The sequence below is a fragment of the Talpa occidentalis genome, unplaced genomic scaffold (genome assembly GCF_014898055.3).
Source record: "Talpa occidentalis isolate TD23 unplaced genomic scaffold, MPIMG_talOcc4v2.1 talOcc4.10, whole genome shotgun sequence".
NCBI classification, from domain to species: Eukaryota; Metazoa; Chordata; class Mammalia; order Eulipotyphla; family Talpidae; genus Talpa; species Talpa occidentalis.
In genome coordinates, this window is record NW_023600993.1 from 97,673,891 (window position 1) to 97,693,731 (window position 19,841).

Sequence of the window (19,841 nt, forward strand, 5' to 3'; positions counted from 1 at the left end):
CCATCCCCGAATGTGCCTCCCAGAATCACCACTATTAAGAATTTTGCATCCTCATTAAAGATTATACTTTAAAAAAAAATAGTTCACAGTATATATTCTTCAAATGTTGGGTTGCTTTAATTAGCATGCATATATTATTTGATAGAAAAGCTGATACTCAAAAAAATAAGTGACATGGATTCCAGAAATGAGGTGCCCAACCACTCAAGATGAGGCGGCTCTCAGAGGGATGTAGCGGGAATGTTCCATACCTGCCCCTGGGGAAATGTCAGAGAAACGGAACCCTTTAAGCACATTAATCTGTGCTTATCCAAAATTAGCATAATTCAACACCTCTAGACCCATCAAAAATATTAATTATTAGACCAAATAATGTTTTGTTTATGGGGCCAGCTGCTGTAACTCCACTTAGCACTGCTTCCTAGATGTGCCTTCCAGTGTATTCCGCCCACAGATGTCAGGTTTCTGTTACTGAGCCCTGCCAGTCTTTTCAAAGCCCAGCACAATTAGATGTCACAGGCGGGCAGGCGCCTGCTGTATTTTAATTAACCACGTAGTAATCTCTTTGCAGTCAGGTCTGGTGACTGGCGAGGCTCAGGGGCCAGACAGGACTTCTCAGTTTATGGAGTCATAAGCCCCAGGCCAAGGTGATTGTGTCCTTTCCATGAAGTCATCGTTGGGAACCGCTTTCCCTTTCAAGGCGGTGCCTCTGAGCCTTGCCTGCCTCATGCTAATCTCACATCAAGAATCCACAATCAGGGCCTCCCTGGTGGCTCAAGGGATTAAGCATCAGCACTGTGATGCTATCCACAGCTGCTGCAGCACAAGTTCCATCCCCAGCCAGGGAGCTACCCACATGGCACAGCAGACCTCTCCTGTCTCGCCCGCTGCTCCCACAGCAGTGTATTTCAGTCCATCTGCCTGTTCTGCTCCCCATTCTGTCTCTGGTGAATCCTCTCAACCCCCCCACCTCTGGCCTGTACCCCAGTTCTTGTATGCATAGATAAATAAATCCTTAAAAAAAATCCACAATTGGAAAAACCTAAATGCCCAATGACAGAGGAGTGGATGGAGAGATGTGGTGCATCTACGTGATGAAATACTGCCCGGCTATAAGAAAATCAGCCCTAAGATGAAATCTTGCCGTTTGTGACAACATGGATGGAACTGGAGGGGATTGTGCTAAGCAAAATAAGTCAGAAGGAAAAAGACAAATACCAGATGATTTCACTCATGTGGAATATAAAAAAGCAAACAAAGAACCAGAAAATCAAAACCAAAACAGACCCTAGAAATAAAACTACAGGACTGAAGCTACCAGCGGAGCTAGAGGGACACATCTATGGCAGAAAGGAAGGAACATGACAACTGAGAGTGTGGGTCCTGGAACGAGGGGTCATGATGAGGTTAAGGCCGGGGGGCCTTCCTCCTTGGGCTCGGAACGCGCTGGCAGTGACTTTCTCTTCTGGACTCCCCTGTCAGGATGAGCCCACCCCAGTCGTTTTTTGGTATTTCCTTCTTGCTTTCGATTCCAAAGGGAGAGGGAAAGTGGCCCTGGCTTGGCCACTACATGCCAGGGGCAGGGATCGTTCTACCCCCTCCCCCCACAAACAGAGAAGCTACTTGACACCAATGACAGGAAAATGGATGCTGATTGTGCCGTTTCCAAGAGCAGAGTAGCACACGCCACTGTTCTTTGGGAAGCTGATGAAAGCTGTGGTCCCACCGCTCCCCTTACGCACATCCACACAGACCCACGCGCTTTCAGGGTCCACGCAGGTCCGAGGAGGGCGCCACGGTCACGCCAGGCCTGCGGTCTCCTGGGGAGAGCCCCAGGCCCCCTGTAGGGTAAAGAAAATATCAGGCTTTTCTGCCCTTCCGCCATCAGGATAGATGATGGATCCTTGTCCTGAATGCATGCCTGATGGCGGGCACCTGGAGTAGGGTGTGGGCATAGGTAGATGGGATTCAGCTGAGCTAAGACTGTGCTTTTAAGGGCGGCGTCACGGGGGGACGCGAGCAGCCCCAGCCAGCAGCAGCAGAACCCGAAAGAGAAGCCGAGAAGCAGCAGAACGAACGCTAGAGAGCCCAGATAGAGTGAAGACTTGCTGGGGGCTGGGAGGCCTGCCAGCCTCCCAGCCCCCAGCCAGCACCCCTGTACTGAGGACTCTGACTCCTCCTTTACCCGATCTGCATGGGATCAGAAAACCTGCCTTGTGCCCAGTCCGGCCCCTTACACCCCCCCACTAACTGTCTCTTTCCTTCCCTCTGGCCGTCCCTCTCCCAGCACGTACAACTTCTCCGCCGACGGCTTCCACAGTTCGGCCCCCGGAGCCAACCTGTGCCTGGGTTCCGGGGTGCACGGCGGCGTGGACTGGATGCGGAAGCTGGCCTTCCGCTACCGGCGGGTGAAGGAGATGTACAACACCTACAGGAACAACGTGGGCGGTGAGTGCGGGGAGAGGGCTACGCTGGGGGGTGGGGGGCGGACGCGTGGCCAGGTGGCGCTGCCTCTGCTCCCAGAGGCTTAGAAGCCCTGGCTCGCCCCGCGTGACCTCAGGACACCCTGTGCCCGCGGGTGCTCGGAGGGCATCACCCCCACTCTCAACCTGCTTTGAGAGTACATGTCCTGCAAATGGGGGGGGTGGGGGTGGGAGCTGACCCTCCCCTACCATGTCTTAATCATGGGTGGTTCTCAAAGTGTGGCCCTCGGGCCAGCAGCATCAGCGTCACCTGGAGACGTGTTACAGATGCAGGTGCCCCGGCCCCGCCTCAGATCTAAACCCCCGGCCTAGCCCGCTGTGTTGAAACACACCCTCCAGGCGGTTCTGATGCTCCTGGTGTTTGAGGATGGGGCTTCGGCACAGATTGCGTGGCCCATGGGCCAGCCGCAGGGGCATCCCTGGGGAGCTTGTTAGAATTGCAGAATCTCAGGCCCTACCCGAGGCGAGGCAACTGGTCAGAGCTGCGTTTTTAACAAGACGCCAGGTGATTTGTGGAAACAGTGAAGTAGAAGAAGTGCTTGGCTCCTATTGGAATCACCTGGGGCATTTCTAATTGGGCCTTCCTGGGTCTGGCTGCGGCCTGCGCTGCGGGATGGTTCCCGGTGCTCCCAAGGGCCCCTCTGAGGCAGCCAGGGTGCAGCCACAGCCTCAGCAGTAGGGGGGCATCTGTGCATCTCTGCACACAGGTCTGGAGGGGGCTGGAGACAATGCTGGCTTGGTAACCGCCAGCCCTAGATGACAATTTCTAGAATTCTCCAGGCCAGTGCTTATCAGCAGGAGGTGCTATTGCTTCTCCCTCAGGGAGGGTTTGGGGGTGTTTTGAGTGTCACGATTTCTGGAACCAGCTGCTGGTCCTGAAGGGAAGAGGTCTGAGTGGGTAGCTGTAGTGTCCCCACCATTCGCACTTCGGCCCCAGAAGCTTCAGGGCTACGTTCTCCTGCCACCTCACCCTCCAGAAAGAGTAGTTTCCCGGAGGATTAAGGTTCTCAAACTGCACGGGACCCCCTCCAGCCCCAGCATGTTCTAGCTGTGTGACCTTAGGCAAGATACACAATCTCTCTGGGCCTCTGTGTCTTTGAGATGGGGGTAGAAAGTTCTGTTTCCCTGGGTTACTGAGAGATTTGTGGTAGATGATACAGACGCACGAGACATGGCCCACGGGACCTCCTCTCCCTCGGCCTAACAGTTTGCTTGGGAGTTTTCAGCTTCTCCTCTGTCTTCTGCTTTGCCCCATAGACTGCTGGTTCTTTTGGCCAGATTTTCTCCCTTGTCGTGGCCCTAACGCAGTGCTGGCATCATGAATGTTTATTGAGCGCTTACTCTATGCCGGGCTCTGTTTCAGAGAGTTTTCTTCTAATTAATTTACTCTTTACATCATTCCTATGAGAGAGGTGCTTTTATGATCCATGTCGTGTGAAGGTAGAAACAGAGATCAGAGAGGTGAAGTAACCTGCCCGGCCTCACACAGCCCAGGCACAGAGCCACCATGGAGTCCCAGGCCGGCCGCTCTGCCCCCTTCACATCCAGTGTCCACCACAGGGTGTGGGGTCAGGGTCTCTGCTTGCTCACATGCCCCTCCATGGAGCATGGAGGGGAGCAGGTGTGCTTGAGGTTGGGGGGACAGGATGGAGTCACCAGTGAAGGCCATCTGATCCCCATCCACGTTAGGCCCCAGGAAATGCCCAGGGCTTCTGTCAGGCTGCTTTGCTTTCCCATAAACTGAGGGGAAATTATCCAATGTGTCAACAGGTGAGGGGCTGGCAGGATGCCGGTGGGCAGCCCCCCTACCTTTCTCCTCCCCCCTTGCAGTTTCTGCATCGCAGAACTAGCCTGGAGAGGGCTGCAGCCCCCAGCCTGGGGGTCAGGGGAGGGGTCAACACACACCCCAGGATTCCAAGAGTTTCAGAAGGCGTGCTGGAAGAGAGGCCTGCGAGTGCGGGGTGGAGAGAAACGTTTACTGCAGCCCCATCTGGGCAGAGGTGGGGTGCAGAGGATTTTGCTGGGTTTCACACCCCCTGTGCTGTGTGGCCATGAGTTGGGTGATTTGACCCCAGGCCTCATTTTCTTATGTGTAAAATGGAGCCAGTGCTGCTCACAGGGTAAATGTCAGGAGGATGTGCCTAACGCACAGAAGGTGCGTCTACAGCACGTCTCAGGAGTTGCTCTTATTATTGGGGAGGGTGTGGAGGACACCAAGTGCAGAGGAAGAGCTGAGGGTTGGGACCGGCAAACAGGAGCCGGACTGAAGTTGAGCTTGAGTGTCACCGATTTGAAAGCTCAAGAGGCAATATCCAGACTCCCCTAACCGTCCCCTCCCAGGCCTCTACAATGAAAGCAACCACAGCTTTATTTCCTTTATCCATAGGCTTGATAGGAGCTCCCAAAAGAGAGACCTGGCTACAGCTCAGAGCGGAGCTGGAGGCTCTGACTGACCTCTGGCTGACTCACTCCCTGAAGGCATTAAACCTCATCAACTCCCGGTAGGTGGAGCCCCCTTTTCCTTCGTGCCACTGAATTTTCTCCCATTCAAGAGTGGTGGCGCCTCTGTTTCCACACTCGAGGGAATTGGACTCTCCAAATTCTCTCTTGTACTTTCCAGACACTTAATAAAGTCGAGGTGGACTCCTTGTACCAGAGCCCAGCAAACAGCTGTACAGGCTTCTCAGGGTCCAGCAGAGCTAAAGACCTTTAAGTGTGTATCCATCTTGTCCCCTTCTCTCTTCCCCACAACTCCTGCCCTTCACAACATCTTCTGATAACCACTTTATAGGATGGCACAGATCATCTGATAGGTACCTAGTGAGGTAAGAAGGCCTCCCAAGAAACTGCCTCTTGTTCTGAGATCCTATGGGCCAGACAACAAATTACCCACCCATGCCAACATCAAAAAATTGTGTCCCATTACATAATTACAAAATGGCATCCCATAAGCTGAGACCATCCTGCTGATGTTTTGATCCATTTTTTGTCCCAAAGACTCAGGATATTAATCCATAGCTTTAGGTTTCTGGGTTCTCTTAAAATAGAAGAACTGGCATGTGCTCTCCAGATTACCCCAATCACCACCTCTCCCTGTTGTCCTACATCTGTTCCATGCACACAATGACCTTACCAGTAGGCCTCTGGAGTTACTTCAGTGCAATAAATATGAAGTGCATATTGCCCTTGCAATAAACATTTGGTTTTTAAATAAGAAAAGTATTACACCCATTTCACATTTCAGCATGTCCAGCAGCTTCAGGCTTAAAAAAGAAACAGCTGAAAAGTCCTACAGATGACCGAACCAGGGCCTCCAAAGCCCACCAGACCTTCCACCAGCTCCAGGCTCATGCTGTAGGCAGGGTGAGGCAGCCTGGCCTTGTGGTACCTTTGTGTTCTGATCAACAGTCTCCCTTATCCTCAGGCCCAATTGTGTCAACGTGCTGGTCACCACCACTCAACTAATTCCTGCCCTGGCCAAAGTCCTGCTGTATGGACTGGGCTCCGTGTTCCCCATTGAGAACATCTACAGCGCAACCAAGACAGGTAGGGGGCACCCAGACCTTGGGGTGATACGGGGGGGTGGGCATGGCTCAGAGCCCCAAAACAAGCCCTTCAACCCACTTGCTTTAACCTTTGCTTCCAGGAAAACTGGTTAGGACCATACTGTTCCAGAGTGTATTAGTTAGGGTCCCTGCAGATGTGCTACAACACACCCTGAATATGGGGGCTTGCGTCAGAGTCAGAGCTTATCTCTCCCTCAAATAACAGACCAGAGGTAAGCGATCCTGGCTAGGGGGTGACAATGTTCTCAGTCGCCCTGGAAGCCAGGTCTTTCCCATTTAATTTTTCCACCCTCCTCTATGGTTTTAGGCTCATGTATGTGTCAAATCAGAGTCCTGCCACATCATTATTCCAGCTTCCAGAGACAAGGGGAAAAAGGAGTAATACACTTCTGACATTTTAAAACCAAGACTCAGAATAGGTGCGTTACTGCTACTCACCTCCTATTGGCTCAACTTAGTCACGTGGCCACAACTAGGTGCAAGAGTAGCTGGGAAATGTAGTCCATAGTTGCAAGACTCTCAGCCCAGGTGGGACTGGTGAACTTCAAGTCCTTAAGAGGAAACAGTTCCCACCACAGCATGGTACTTGAGGTGATTTTAATTTAGATGGCACAAGTCATCAGAAAACCTTGAATTTAGCTCTTGAACCACACAGAGCTGAAATTGTTTTGTTAATTCTCTTTCCAGGGGAGTCTCAGTTTAGCACTAGGCTGGCTTTAACACCTCTCAGTACTTGCTAATCTGTTAACAAAGACAGCAAGCCTTAGGCTCAGAGCTTTCTGCAGATACAAGATTTAATAACCTGAAGATAACAGCATCATTTATCATCGGGCAAGTAATAATGGTTTTCTTTTGTGTGGAGGTGGAGGAGCTGGGTTTTTTTTTTTTTATTTCACCTAAAAATGTATAACAATGCAAAATATATCTAGCTGCCCTTGTTTTGGGGGGCGGGGGGCAAGGAGAGAGATTGTTTTTATAGACCATAAAAGACAATTGACAGTATTTAGGAAGCATTTTCTTAAAATGCCAATAAAGGCAGAAACTGCCCTATGTCCAAACATTATATAAAAGTGCCTTTTGATTTTAAAAATCAAAGAAATTCAAGCCCTAAATGGCCATTAAAGAGGCTGCAACAGGACCCTGTTTGCCACCTGCGTACCTCTAGTTATATGTCTTTGCAGGTATATCTAGAAAGTCTTCTTTTTTTTTTTTTTTTTTTAGTTTTGGTAAAACATCAATAAAAAGTTCCCATCTTAATAATTATGTGACATGATGGCAATGCTGAGGTAGCAATCATACTGCAATATAAGTGTATCCATTTAATGTATGTCATACCTTAAATGTGCACATTATATATTAATGTAGCTCTCAAAAAAAAAAAAAAACCATGGTAACCATTTAAGAGTACAGTTCAGGAGCATTAAGTCACTCATGCTGCTGTGCAACCAGCACCACCACCCTTCTCCAGAACTTTTTACCTCCCCAAACTGAAACTCTGTACCCATGAAACAAATACCCCCCATTCCTCCTGCCCTCCCTCCAAACCACCCCTCTGCTTAAGTCTGTCTCTATGACTTAGACTACTCTAGGGACCACTTGTCAGTGAAAGCACATAGCACTTTTTGCTTTATGAGTGGCTGACCTCACATAGCATAATGCCCTCATGCCACATACTGAGCAGGTATCAGAAGTCCCTTTTTTAGAGTTGAATAATATTCTGCTGAATGTGTGGACCACATTTTGTTTATCCATTCAGCTGTAGATGGATATGCCCAGAAGTGCAGTGGCTGAATCATAAGGGAGTCCCACTGTTAATGTTTTGAGGCACTGCCATATTTTCACAGCAACTGTGCCATTTTACATTTCCACCAGCAGAGCACAAGGGTTACCGTTTCTCCACATCCTCACCAGCTCTTTTTTTTTATAGGTATTAGCCTAATGAGTAGGAGCTGACTGGTCTTTTTAATTTAGTGGTTCTATGATATAAAAAATATATAAAAATTTAAAAATAGTAATTTAAGTAAAACTAGAAGGATGAGTTGATTTTAAAAGTAAAATGAAGTAACAATGGTTCAGATGTGGAGGGAGTTCTGGAGTGTTTGAGAAACAAAGATCCAGAATGGCCTTTCTCTAGAGAGGATTCATGAGCAAAAGATTCAGTCAATGGTCAGGCTGGTTGGGAAAACTCAGTGAACAAGAGACTATCAAAAACTCCATTGAATCCTATGATAAACTTTAACACAAAGTTCACATGACAACAGACTTTTTTCATATAGATTTCTCTAAAAAGGAATCCCTAACGCAGACGAATCCAAAATGTCCCTCTTACCTACGTATTATTTCTACGTCAGAGGAATCACATGCCATCAGGGGAGTGGTGAAAGGCATCACTTTCCACTCAGGGAGCCTGAGACCCAAGAGCTGAGAGTAATCAAAGCTGAAACGGGACAGGAATTGGCCTCCAGTGCCCTGTTTAGCTTAAAAAGTCACTTTTTTTTCCCCTATAGTCAGGTTCCTGCTCCTCTAATGGTGCTTAACAAAATCCCGACTCTCGGTGACTTACCACAACCTGTTTTGTTCTCGCCCGTGGGCTGGCGAGTCAGCTGTGGCTCTGCTGGGCCTGGCTCCAAGCTCTGGTCTGCTCCACGCAGCGTATCTCCTCTTCATGGGCGGGCAGGCATCCGGGGCACATTTCTCACGGCCTGCTCCCGTGGGTGGCCCTGCAGAGCGGAGTGGCGGGGCCAAGTTCTGTGACGCTGTCATTGCTGCACCCGGTCCTGACCCACTGCTCTGACCCAGCCCAGCTCCCCAGAGGAGCCGGCGTGGAGGGAGGAACAGCCGCCAACACGATTCCCAGCTGGAGCGGGACAGTGGCGCGGCTCCAGCCTGAGCCCAGGAGACATACACTGGGCTGGCACCCTGACCCGCCCTGGCTGGCTGGGTGCTCGACGGCAAGGGACGCCTTCACTCCTCTGCCTTCTAGTCTATAAAGTGGGTGATCAGTGCCTCTAAGTACATGCTGCATGGTGGGGGTGAAACCTTCAGCCGCTCCCAGCAAAGCACAGGTGAGCGTTTTCACGGCACTCCACCAGCCCTAGCCTCAGTTTCCTCATCTCCCACCCGGCGAGGAAGGACTGCTGGGATTGTTAATTAAAGTAAGTCCTTGGCTCCCACTGGGGCCAGGGAAGGAGTCCACAGGGGTTCTGCCTCCCAGGAGACTTTTGGCAACACCTGGAGGTGTTTTTCACTTTCAAACTGGAGGAGTTGCACTGGCCTCGGGTGGGTGGAGACCAGGGATGCTGCTAAGCGTTCAGGGCAGCCCCCGCAGCAGTGAACTATCCAGTCCAACGTGTCAGTAACACTGAGGCCGAGAAATCCTGACAGGTAAGCGCCGAGAAGAGGACTGAGCACATAGGAAACTCAGCCAGCACCGACTATTACTTGTTATCGTTATTTCCATTATGAACACGCTAACCCAGCGGCTTGAACTCACATCTGAACCCAGTGTCTGATGTACGCTGCTGCCCAGACACCTGGGCGGAGGAAAATGCCAAGAGGGAGCAAGAGAAAGCGCCCAGGGGAGCTGTGACCAGGGCCAGCTTGGGTGCCGGGCTCCCTGCCTGTGACTCCATGAATCCCAGCGCCCCTCCTTCGGCACCCTGGGGTCCTGGGCACATCACTCATGCCTCAGAGCCTCATGTCCTCTGTAAAGTGGGTCTGTCTCTCCACCAGACAGCTGCGGAGACCCCAGGCTGCCTCAAGCCCCTCTGTCCCTCCGGCAGGCCCCGAGCCCTGGCCTCAGTCACGTGAGGGTGATGGCAGCTCACCCCTCAACACTTGGCCCGAGGACAACGTGACGAACTCCTGGCCCTTAGGAGGACGGCTGCCCGCGGGGAGCTCAGGGCTTTATTCACCACACCCTGGGTCCTCACGTGTCTTTTCTCTTTCCGCTTCCACGCCCGGTCAGGGAAGGAAAGCTGCTTTGAGAGGATAATGCAGAGGTTCGGCAGGAAAGCCGTCTACATCGTGATTGGCGATGGCGTGGAAGAGGAGCAGGGAGCGAAAAAGGTACATCTCCCTCCCTGGTCTGCTGCTTCTCCTCCCCCGACCTTCCCTTGGACTCTTGGGGTCCCCCCCCCACCTCCCTTGCTGGCTGGAGCTCTCCCTCCCCAGCCCACTGGCCAGCCCACTCCCATTTGCAAATCGCAGAAGCATCCTGAGTAATTTCCTTCTGTAAATCCCCCTCCAAGCCTTTGGCTGCCGACCCTGGTCGCCCTGGATGTTTCTGGGACAACTGCTCGGGGAGCCCAGAGGCACCCTGTCAGGCCAGGCCGGTGGGGGGCTACGCACGTGTGTGTTTTATTTAATACTTACTGATCATATGTTCCAGGAACCCTTCCCAGTTAATAAAGACAGCATTACGCTAATGAAAAAGAAAATCCTGCATTTGTGATCTCGGGCCCAGGAGGAGAAAGGCAGGGGGTTCTGGTGGCCACAGCTCTGTTCTGGGAGAAGAAACAGCTGCCAAAGACCTGGGTCTGGACCTGTCAACAGCATCCCAGAGAGCCTGTCACCCCCACCCAGAGGCCTGGGAAATGGGTCGTTAATGTCACAGGACTTAATTTAGGGGACCTGGTTTCTCCCTTCCCTCCCTGGCAACAGATTCCAAGGAAGTGCAAAAACGTTCAGAGTCTAAGAGGATAACACCCACGAGAAGAGGAAGGGCTGCGGGAGGGAAGCTTAGAAGGCTTTGCATATACTGTTCCATCTGCCCGGCTCCCCCACTCCCTGGCTCACAGGGACCCACCCTTCAGCTCAGCTTCAACACTTCCAGAGGCAAAAATTCCCTGACCCAGGATCAGGCTGCCCGTGGCTCCTCCCAGCTGCCCAGAGTCCTCCTTCGGGGGATTGTCATAAAAGAAGGACTTGATGATCAGTGGCTCCATCACTGACTCTCCAGCTTGTGTGTAAGCTGTTAGCTGAGCACCTACTGTGTGCTGACCAGTTACAGTCACTGGGGATCCTCAGTGTGCAGAACATACCCAGCTCTCACCCTGGGCACAGGCCATGAACCCATGCGGTGAGTGTCAGGAGGTGCCAAGAGCTTTGGAGGAAAATAAAGCAGGAAACAGAAACAGAGGGACATGGGCGAGGCAGTTTGCAAGAATAGATAGTGTTTAAGGCAGGCCTCTCTGCAAGGTGACATCTGAGCAAAGACGGGGGCTGGGGGCAGGTCAGGTACCCTGGCCATTGCCAGAGTCCTTGCTTTTACTCTTAATGTGTATTTCTGGGATTTAAAAGTGAATTTATTTAGAGGGAAAATATTAATGACAGAGATCATCACGACAGGACCACACCTGCGGATTATCCCATGAACTCACTGAGGTTTCAGGAACACCAGCTCCCCTGCAGTCTGGTTGGTCAGACTGTCCAAAGGCACTTGGGCCTGGGCCCAAGGGGGCTGTCAGAGCCCCCGCCCCTTTTCCAAGTTCAGACCTCATGGAAATCTCTGCCCTAAGCAAGTGACACAGACAGAACACAGCTTGGCTTCTATCAGAGTTGGAGTGGAGAACCCAGCTTGGGCCTAAGTCCCCGGGCACCCCTGTACCTGCCCTCTGGTTCTCATCTGGAGAATGACAGGGACATTCACACACCTGCCTGCTCACCAGGCAGAGAGGGTGGTTAGGGCAATACAGCGAATGTTTTAAAATGATCCCCCTTTACTGAAATAAAATGCTATTGGATAATATAATCTACCTAACACCATCCAGTCCAAAAGACAGCTATAGAATGGACTGTCAACGAGAAAGGGAAAGTCATTTACACTCAAAATAAGGTGTTTCAGCATGTCAGTGTTCAAGCACAAATCCCAGTGCTCGGCCCCAAATACGCCATCGCTGTGGCTGTGGCTGGCAAACGCAGAGGGACGCGGGGGAGCAGGTCTGCTGCCATAACGTGGCCCCTCCCAGCTGCTAAGCTGCTAACCTCCAGGAAGGTTCAGAACAAAGCAAAATACAGACCTTCCTTGGTTTACACACTGGTTGCACCTCCAGGTTTTATAATAAACACGCAAAGCATATTTGTATGTTACCTATAAAGTGAAGAGCTCAGGCTATTAGGAACAGGTCTGTACTTACTTGAGTATCTGGCCAGACATTTGAAAATCACCCAGGTCCAAGGTGCGTGGGATGAGGCAGGAGGAATCTGCTCCTACCTGCAGGGGGAACAAATCACCAAGACATCAAAAAAAAAAATCACACCTGTAGAAATTCCCACGATGACCCCTAGGGGGCAGCCTGTTCCTCCTTTGAGAACTGTTGGTCTGGGGTCACACTCCACTACGAGGCCAGCGGGAGCCCACTGAGGGGCCAGAGATTCTGTGGGCTGCACACCCCAGCCCGGTTCAGCATGCCGCCAGGGGAGCACATTCGCCCTAAATCCAGCTCCACCCGGGTCAGAGAGGGGGCCGTCGCCCATTAGTGAGAAAGGCTGAGCACTGGCAGCTCCTGCCTGATGGATGGGAGTCATTAGCCTCAGCCACCCGACACCTGAGCTGCGTGAAATATGGTGACATGACCAGGGGCTTTGACTGCTCCAGCTGACAGTGGTGTTAATGTCTCCAGATCGGAGGGTGATTTGTCTCCGCCTCCCCACAAGTGATAAATCTACCTGCACTCTGGAACCGTCGGACCTGGGCTGGGGGTGGCTGAGACATTCTCTTCTACCTCTGCTCGTTTCCTCCCAGAAATACAAATGAATTCCACTCTAAAGGGGAGCAGGATTGGCTGGGCAGCACCCAGCATCCATCTCTGCAGAGAAAGGGAGGCTTGGCCGGGTTGAGGAGGGATGAGGCACTGGGGCAATTGACAGGCATTCACAAGATGGCGTCTGTTGCGCATAATGGACAATTTTCTGCTTTCCTCTGTGAAAGAGAGAAAAGCGGAAAAGACGTGTTCATTGAGGACTTCACCTGAGAAACTCACCTTCCCTCTTTCCCCCTCCCGTCCTCTTGTCATCCCTCCCACAAATATTTCTTGAGCACCTACTATGTGCTAGGACCGCAGCAAGAGAGCCATGAACGTGGCTTTCCAAGCTTGAACTCACCTCCGGGCCTTTGCACTTGCTGTATATTCTGCCTCGACAGCTTCCTCCCAACCTGTTTGCAAGTTTCCCACTTTTTCATCCTCTGGGTTCTACTTAAAGGTCACCCCTCCTTAGACTCCTCCCCTGACCAGCTATCAAAAATCAGTCCCTCCTCCCAGTTATTTCTACCCGACTTCCACATTTTATCTCCTTCCCGGCACTTATGAGATGAAATCACGCTGTGTATTATCTGTGACTCCAATGCGAGCCTGTTGTGCCAAGCCTGCAGGCCGGCAAGGCACGGGGGGCGGGAGGCTCCGAAGGCAAGGAGGCAGGCTTGGGCCCAGTGGGGGCAGGGAGTGGGGTGGCTAGGAGCTGGAAGGCAGGTGGGGCACTGAGCCTCCCAATCACCCCCAATCTTTATGCTCTTTCTCTGGGCTCTCTCTGGCGTTCTCTCATGGTCTTACCTCTTCTGTAATCACGCCGCTCATCCTCTCATAGCAGTCTTCCCGTAGCCATTCTCCTGTCTGAGTGACGCCGCCCTAGAGCCCTGCCTCCAGGCTCAGGTGTGCCCACTTACGCATGCCCAAACCCATTCTCCAGGTGTCTGCCATCAGATACGCGTGCCCCGAGCCCAAGCTCCCAAATGCCTCCTGCATTAGACAATCAGGGCTGCAGAAGATAGCCACAGAGGCTACTGGCATAAAAAGCTTGACCAATTCACTTACCCTTCAGAGCCCTGTGCATGTGTGCCACCTGTGCAGAAGGCCCCTCTGGGGACACAGCAGTGAACAAAGTCCCTACCCTCCAGGTGATTTTCTCATCTCAAGATCCTTAAGCACATCTGCAAAATCCCTTTAGCCATGTGGACGTCTGTGGGGGCTACTATTCTGCCCACCACAGACCAGAAAGTAAAGGTGAGCAATGATAAAAAGAGCTGGCATAGTAATAAGTGCAGCGCTCCCATCAGGAAAGGACTTGGGGTCATCTGGGAACCAAAGGACATTCATGAAGCTTCTACTCCAGGTAGCTGCATTACCCCAGGATTCAGGCATCATGTTCATTAAGCACCATATGTTTCCACAGTAAATAATTGAAGGCCAATGACTGAAGAAGGCTCAGTATCTTTTTGTTGCTGGTAGCAGAAAAGCTTCGTAATGATGTTTAAACGTGCTCACCTAACAAGATTAGAAGCAGCTGTGCCCTAGGTTGTTTCAGTGGGTCAGAAATAACCCCAACATCCATTTCCATCATTTTGCTCTGCTTTTCTAAACATCTTTGGCTTCTTAGTTCCTCATGCCTTGCCTCATGACCTCAAAGCAGCTGCCACGGTTCCAGGCATCACATACTAACATGACAGCATCCAAAATAGGGATAGTCAGGACCAAGGAGTTCTCAGGTGCCTCTCTCTAATCATGGAAGAAAACCTTCCCCAGAAATCCCCGACCAGCATCTTCATTGGTTTCAACAGATCACAAGGATACAGGACAAATCCCTGAAAAACAAGGCTGGGGTTGCCATGGCTAACTTAGACCATCATTAGTCACCCCCATATCTGAGCCAGAAATTCCAAGCTCTGGAAGCAAGAAAGAAGGAGGATGGGTACTGGGTAGGTACCAGCTTTAGCCAGTGGTTAAATTTTCCAGTGAATAAAAATATAGTCAGGTTTCTTCTTTGGAACCAGACATGGCCCTTTGTGCTTCAGTCTCCTCATCTGTAAAGTGAGTGAACATGGCGCCTCTTTCTGAGGGCTAGCAATCAGGTTAATGGGGCGATGCACATAACTTGTTGAACAAAGTGCCTGGCACACAGTAGGCACTTAGCAAGTGTTACTGATTTAGTATGGCTGCAATCATGACCCTAATGATGACTGGCTGGCCGGCCGGCAATTTCACTTTGGCTAGATCAATTCTCTCTCTTCTCATCCCCCATTTGGAAAAGTGGTTTTGTTTTTGTTTCTTGGTTTTTTTGTTGTTCGTTTTGGGTTTTGTTTTTCAGTTTTGGTTTTTTGGGGTTTTGGGGGGTGATTCAATGTGATGATAAACATCAAGTACTTAGCACCGTGTCTGGCTCAAGGAGTGAAATAAGTGGATTTGAAAGATCTTTCTTGAAAACATTGTATGTCACAGACTTACACAATGAAAGCCAAACAGCATCATGACAGACACATGGACCCCTCGCCCCATCCCTATACCCCCGTGCACGTGCGTGCACACACACACACGCACACACACACACGCACGCACGCATGCTCCACACTGCATGATGCTTCCCCCAGCCCCCTGAACCTCAGAATCCTTGTCCATCCTCCTTGGCTCAGACACCCTCGGTGTAACCCCTTCCCTTCAACTACCTGCCATGACACGCTGGGTTCAGTCCTCAGCAACCCTCCTCCTACAGGACAGCTGTCCGCTGTCCCCACCATTCTCTGTCCCCCAAAAAGGGGCCGCTTCCTCCTGCCGGCTCCCCTGCCATCTCACTCTGCCTGCCTTAGTGATTTTTCTGTCTTCACAATACAGTCTTACTATTTTGAAAACTGCTGGGAACACCCCAGATTCACCCCTCCACGTCCACGCACAGTCTGCCGTGCATGCTTCCTGTCGCTGGCCTGTGTTCTGCAGACATGTCCTCGTGTTCACACACATAATCCTAACACGGGCGGGCGCCCGGTGTCCCGCCAGCCCACGTGCCCATGACAGCTGTGTGCAGGAGCACACGCCTGAGGCCACCCCACAGGGGTGGGACAGCAGAGCCTGGCACGCAGCACCTGTGCCAGGGAAGCACCTCGCTGGTTTCCCGGCACCTGAGTGGTCCTCCCCGGCCAGCATCATCATGCCTGGCCCGCGTGCTTCACCCCCGCTGTGCCCACACGGGCCCACAGCCTCTGATGCTTCCCTTCCATCAGCGCACACATGTGAGACTGAAAGCGTGCTGTGCCAAGACGGCAGGGCACGCACCCCCTGCTGTGAAGAAAAAAAACCAAAACCACAGAGAACACAGCTTTGCAGCCCGCTTCGCCCCGGCCGCCCCCTCAGGCCAGCTCTGGCCCGCTGGAGCTTCGCGAGCGGTGGGGACACACACGCCTGGCTGAGGTTCCTCCTCGGAGTAGCAGGACTGAGACCAGCCCCACCTGAGACCACGGTGTAAAGAGAGGGAGGCCAGGTAGCCGGCTTGCAGGGAGGGCAGGGCCAGCGCAGCCGGACACGCAGGGGCCCAGAAACGGTGGGCACTGCTTGGCCACACCGGTGGGTGCCGGCCCGATCAGGGGCTGCCAGTAACGGGACGCGCCTCCCGACTGGGGAATGCCCCCCGCGCCAGACTAACCCGCTTGACCCCTGAGCAGGCTGCCCGCAGGTGCGGGGTCCAGGGGGTGGCGGGGCCTGGAGCGGGGCCTAACCGTGCGGCCTGTTCTGTGTTGCAGCACAACATGCCCTTCTGGCGGATATCCTGCCACGCCGACCTGGAGGCCCTGCGGCACGCGCTGGAGCTCGAGTACTTATAACCAGCGGCCTCGCCCGGCCCCCGGCCCTGAGCCCACCTGGGCCCCTCGCCTCCCCGCCTCCCCACCTCCCCGCCAGATGCTGGACACCCGGCAGGGCCCCTACAGCCAAGAGGATGTTTCTGGTGACCAGAGCTGTCCTTGCAGCCCCACAAGAGTCCGAGGAGCGGAGCACCCAACTGTGGCTTTGGAATATTTCACTTTGGGGAGAGGGGCTGGCTCAAAGTCCAGACTTTTCTACAAGACTCAGAACAAAAGCAAGGAGTTGCTGATGTGGAGCAGGGCTAGTGACGAGGAGAGGACAGGCTCATTGTTTTTTCTTCCTTTTTAATTTATGGACTGATCTCATTACCCTGGTATTACACTCTCGTACCTGTGTTGTTGGTTTTCTTAGTCGTTGGTTTGGTTTTGTTCTTCAAACTGGCATGCGGGGTGGCGCACAGTTCTGATCAAGCGCTCTGCTCCAGGTTGTACTCTGGGGGGACAATCATTCTCTGAACATTAGTGAGGGAGGTGATTCGGGGCGTCGGGAAGATTCTTGCTTATTTTTGTTTTTAAGGACCTGACCTGATGTCATGTGGACAGTGCACGTGCCTTATGCTGCCATCTTGTTTTCTAGGAAGAGGGAACCCTGGGAGGAGGCGGTACTTTGTGACGGAACAAAGGCATTAAATAAAACCAGGTTTACATTTTGAAGTGGGGGCGGGTGTCGCTGCTTTATTACCACTCTTGACACTCCCAAATGTGTTGGTCTTTCCCAGAAGCTTTTCTGTCACAGAAGAATAAAATCCAACTTGAGTTGGCTTAAGCCCAAAAAAAAAAAAAAGTGACTCCAGCATTTCAAGGGATAACTATCTTCAGGTAAAGCTGGATCCAGGTGATCGCATGACTCCAGGGTCAGCTTACTTATCAGTCTCTTCCTCATGTGACCAGGATACCCCAACAATCTTTCAGCAAAACAATACAAACGCCCCAGGATTGTCTTATTGATCAAACCTGATTCATGTGCTTGTGGTGCTGGATTTAGGGTTCAGTCACTCATGAACAGAACGTTGGGGAGAATCGGTCTCCCAAACAAAAAAATCAGTGAGCTGGTACTAAAAGAACTGGTGGAAATGGGAGTTGGAAACTATAACTGATTTCCATTCCATTGATAGGACTTTATTCTCTAGCGGATGAGCCAAGAATTCAGGGTAGGGCACAAGGAGGGACATCTGGACAAGTTCTGAAGGCATCTTGAGCAGCTTTTGTGCCCACAGAGGACCAACCAGAGCCCGAATCCATTCTGACTGGATGCTAAGATAGGCTCCTTCCTCTACCCATGTGGGTGAAATCCAGGGCTACCAACTGGCAGGTATCCATGTTAGTGAAGATAGGAGATGACTTAGTGATGGAGTCTAAGAGCTAGAATTTCTGATGGATAGAAAACCATCTCTGAGGATAAAATAGACTCACCCACTAGCTGCTAAGCTCCTTGGCAGCAGAGAGAGTTGGTTTTTAGCTCTGATCCCCAAAATCAAGCAGAGTTAGGTGCTTGTAATCAGCCCACAGAGTGGATACTGACCCAAATTCGAACCCCATTATAGATGAGCTGTAAAGAAGGATGGAGGTATGATCAGAATCATAGTCAGATGGGTTGCAGGATGTGAGCATTTGGATGAGTGAATGGATGGATGGCTAAGTAGCTGGGAGGTGGATGGGCAGCTGATTGGATGGCTGAGTGATTAGCAGGTAGCTGGGTTGCTGGGTGGCTAGAGAATGCATGGGTAACTATGTTAGGATAACTGGACAGATAGTTCTATAGATCATACGTGAATGGATAAGCGGGTGGATAATTTTCAGGTGAATGAATTGATGACCGAATGAGTATATGGAGACATGAATAGATGGATGGTAGTTCAGTTCTGTGGATGGTTGAGTGATTTGATAGAAAGATGGATAGATGGTGGGTGAGCGGATAAATGAGCGAGTAGCTGTTTGAATGGTAGATGAGTGACATGACTCATAGTTGATGGGCAGTTGATAGTCATGATATGATGGCTGACATGTGGGTGTGAGGGTGGCATGACAGATGAATGAATAGTTCGATGGAGGTGAAGAATCTTTAAAATTGCTGAACACATTTGGGTCAGCCTCACTATTATCTACCAGCTTAAATTGCTTTTAGAATGAGTGGCGTTCTACTGGTAAACCGGCTTCTGGTTGAAGTAGAGAAAGATATTGGAGGGAGCAGAGCACCTTGGAAAGTCAGTGATATGAACACTCCTGGATCCTCTGTCTCCCCATTGTTTACCACCCTGCCCCTCAGGCTCCACTTGTAATCACGCTCTATCTGTCTCTCCCTTCCTGCCACCACCAAAGCCCACTGCCAGTAATTTTCTGTTTTAGAGTCAAAGAATAAAATACTTTTAAAAAATAACTTCTCAGAGTTGGCTTCCATTAGAGGCTCTATCAATAGAATTTCAGACATCAACACAGAAAGAGATTTTAGGTGAAATAGATAAACTTCCCCCTTTAACTCTGATACTTACCTCCAAGATGGTCTGCTTCTCTGTTGTGATAATGAAATGTCAAAGACTGGTGCTGACAGAAGCTAGCAGTCCACAATCCGTAATATAACTGGTTTAGCCTGAGTTCTAGATGATTCTGAGCTACCAGGTACAAAGCCAGTATCTTTATCATCTCTGTATACTTGGTACTTAAAAGAGTCTGGCACAAAGGTGACACTAAATGAATGTAGGAAGATGGCTGGATGATGGGTGCGTGATGGATGGTCAGGTGAAGGATGGTTGATGGGTGGGTAGGTGGATGAATGGATGGATATGTGGCTAATGAACTTATGGGGAGCTAAAATTCCATGGCCATAGGCTGTTTGCCTTTATTGTACCCCCAGAAGTACAGCTCTCTAGAACACTCTTAGAATTAGAGTAACAGAATTATTCAGCACTCACAAATAAAAGTGCCATATTCCTGCTGCTTCCCATTGCCTGCTCGGCGCCGGCGAGGCAGTGCTCAGTGGTGACCACCAGAGGGCAGTGCCACCCCACAGCTAGCCGAGCTGCCCGCAGGTGCCACCTGAAGTTGGACCAGAATCCGCCATTCAAGGCGCCCGAGAGAGTTCCAGAAGTGTCACCTTCAGACCAGGGATTGCTTCGATGAAATGGCGGCCTGGTGGATGATGTCTTCAGGCCCAGGAGTGGACAGGTGGAG

At 51.2% G+C, this 19,841-nt stretch overlaps 1 protein-coding gene across 2 annotated transcripts in view; it reads left to right on the forward strand.

The window, feature by feature from the left end:
• EYA2 (EYA transcriptional coactivator and phosphatase 2) overlaps positions 1 to 17,394 on the forward strand; it is a 267,711-nt gene extending 250,317 nt beyond the window's left edge. For both annotated transcript variants that reach the window (XM_054698087.1, XM_054698088.1), the window contains exons 12-16: positions 2,288 to 2,448; positions 4,870 to 4,984; positions 5,908 to 6,029; positions 10,017 to 10,117; positions 16,554 to 17,394. In XM_054698087.1, coding sequence (XP_054554062.1) covers positions 2,288 to 2,448; positions 4,870 to 4,984; positions 5,908 to 6,029; positions 10,017 to 10,117; positions 16,554 to 16,634 — 580 coding nt within the window. In that variant the 3' untranslated portion in view covers positions 16,635 to 17,394. The remainder of the gene's footprint in view (positions 1 to 2,287; positions 2,449 to 4,869; positions 4,985 to 5,907; positions 6,030 to 10,016; positions 10,118 to 16,553) is intronic.
• The last annotated feature ends 2,447 nt before the right edge of the window (positions 17,395 to 19,841 follow it).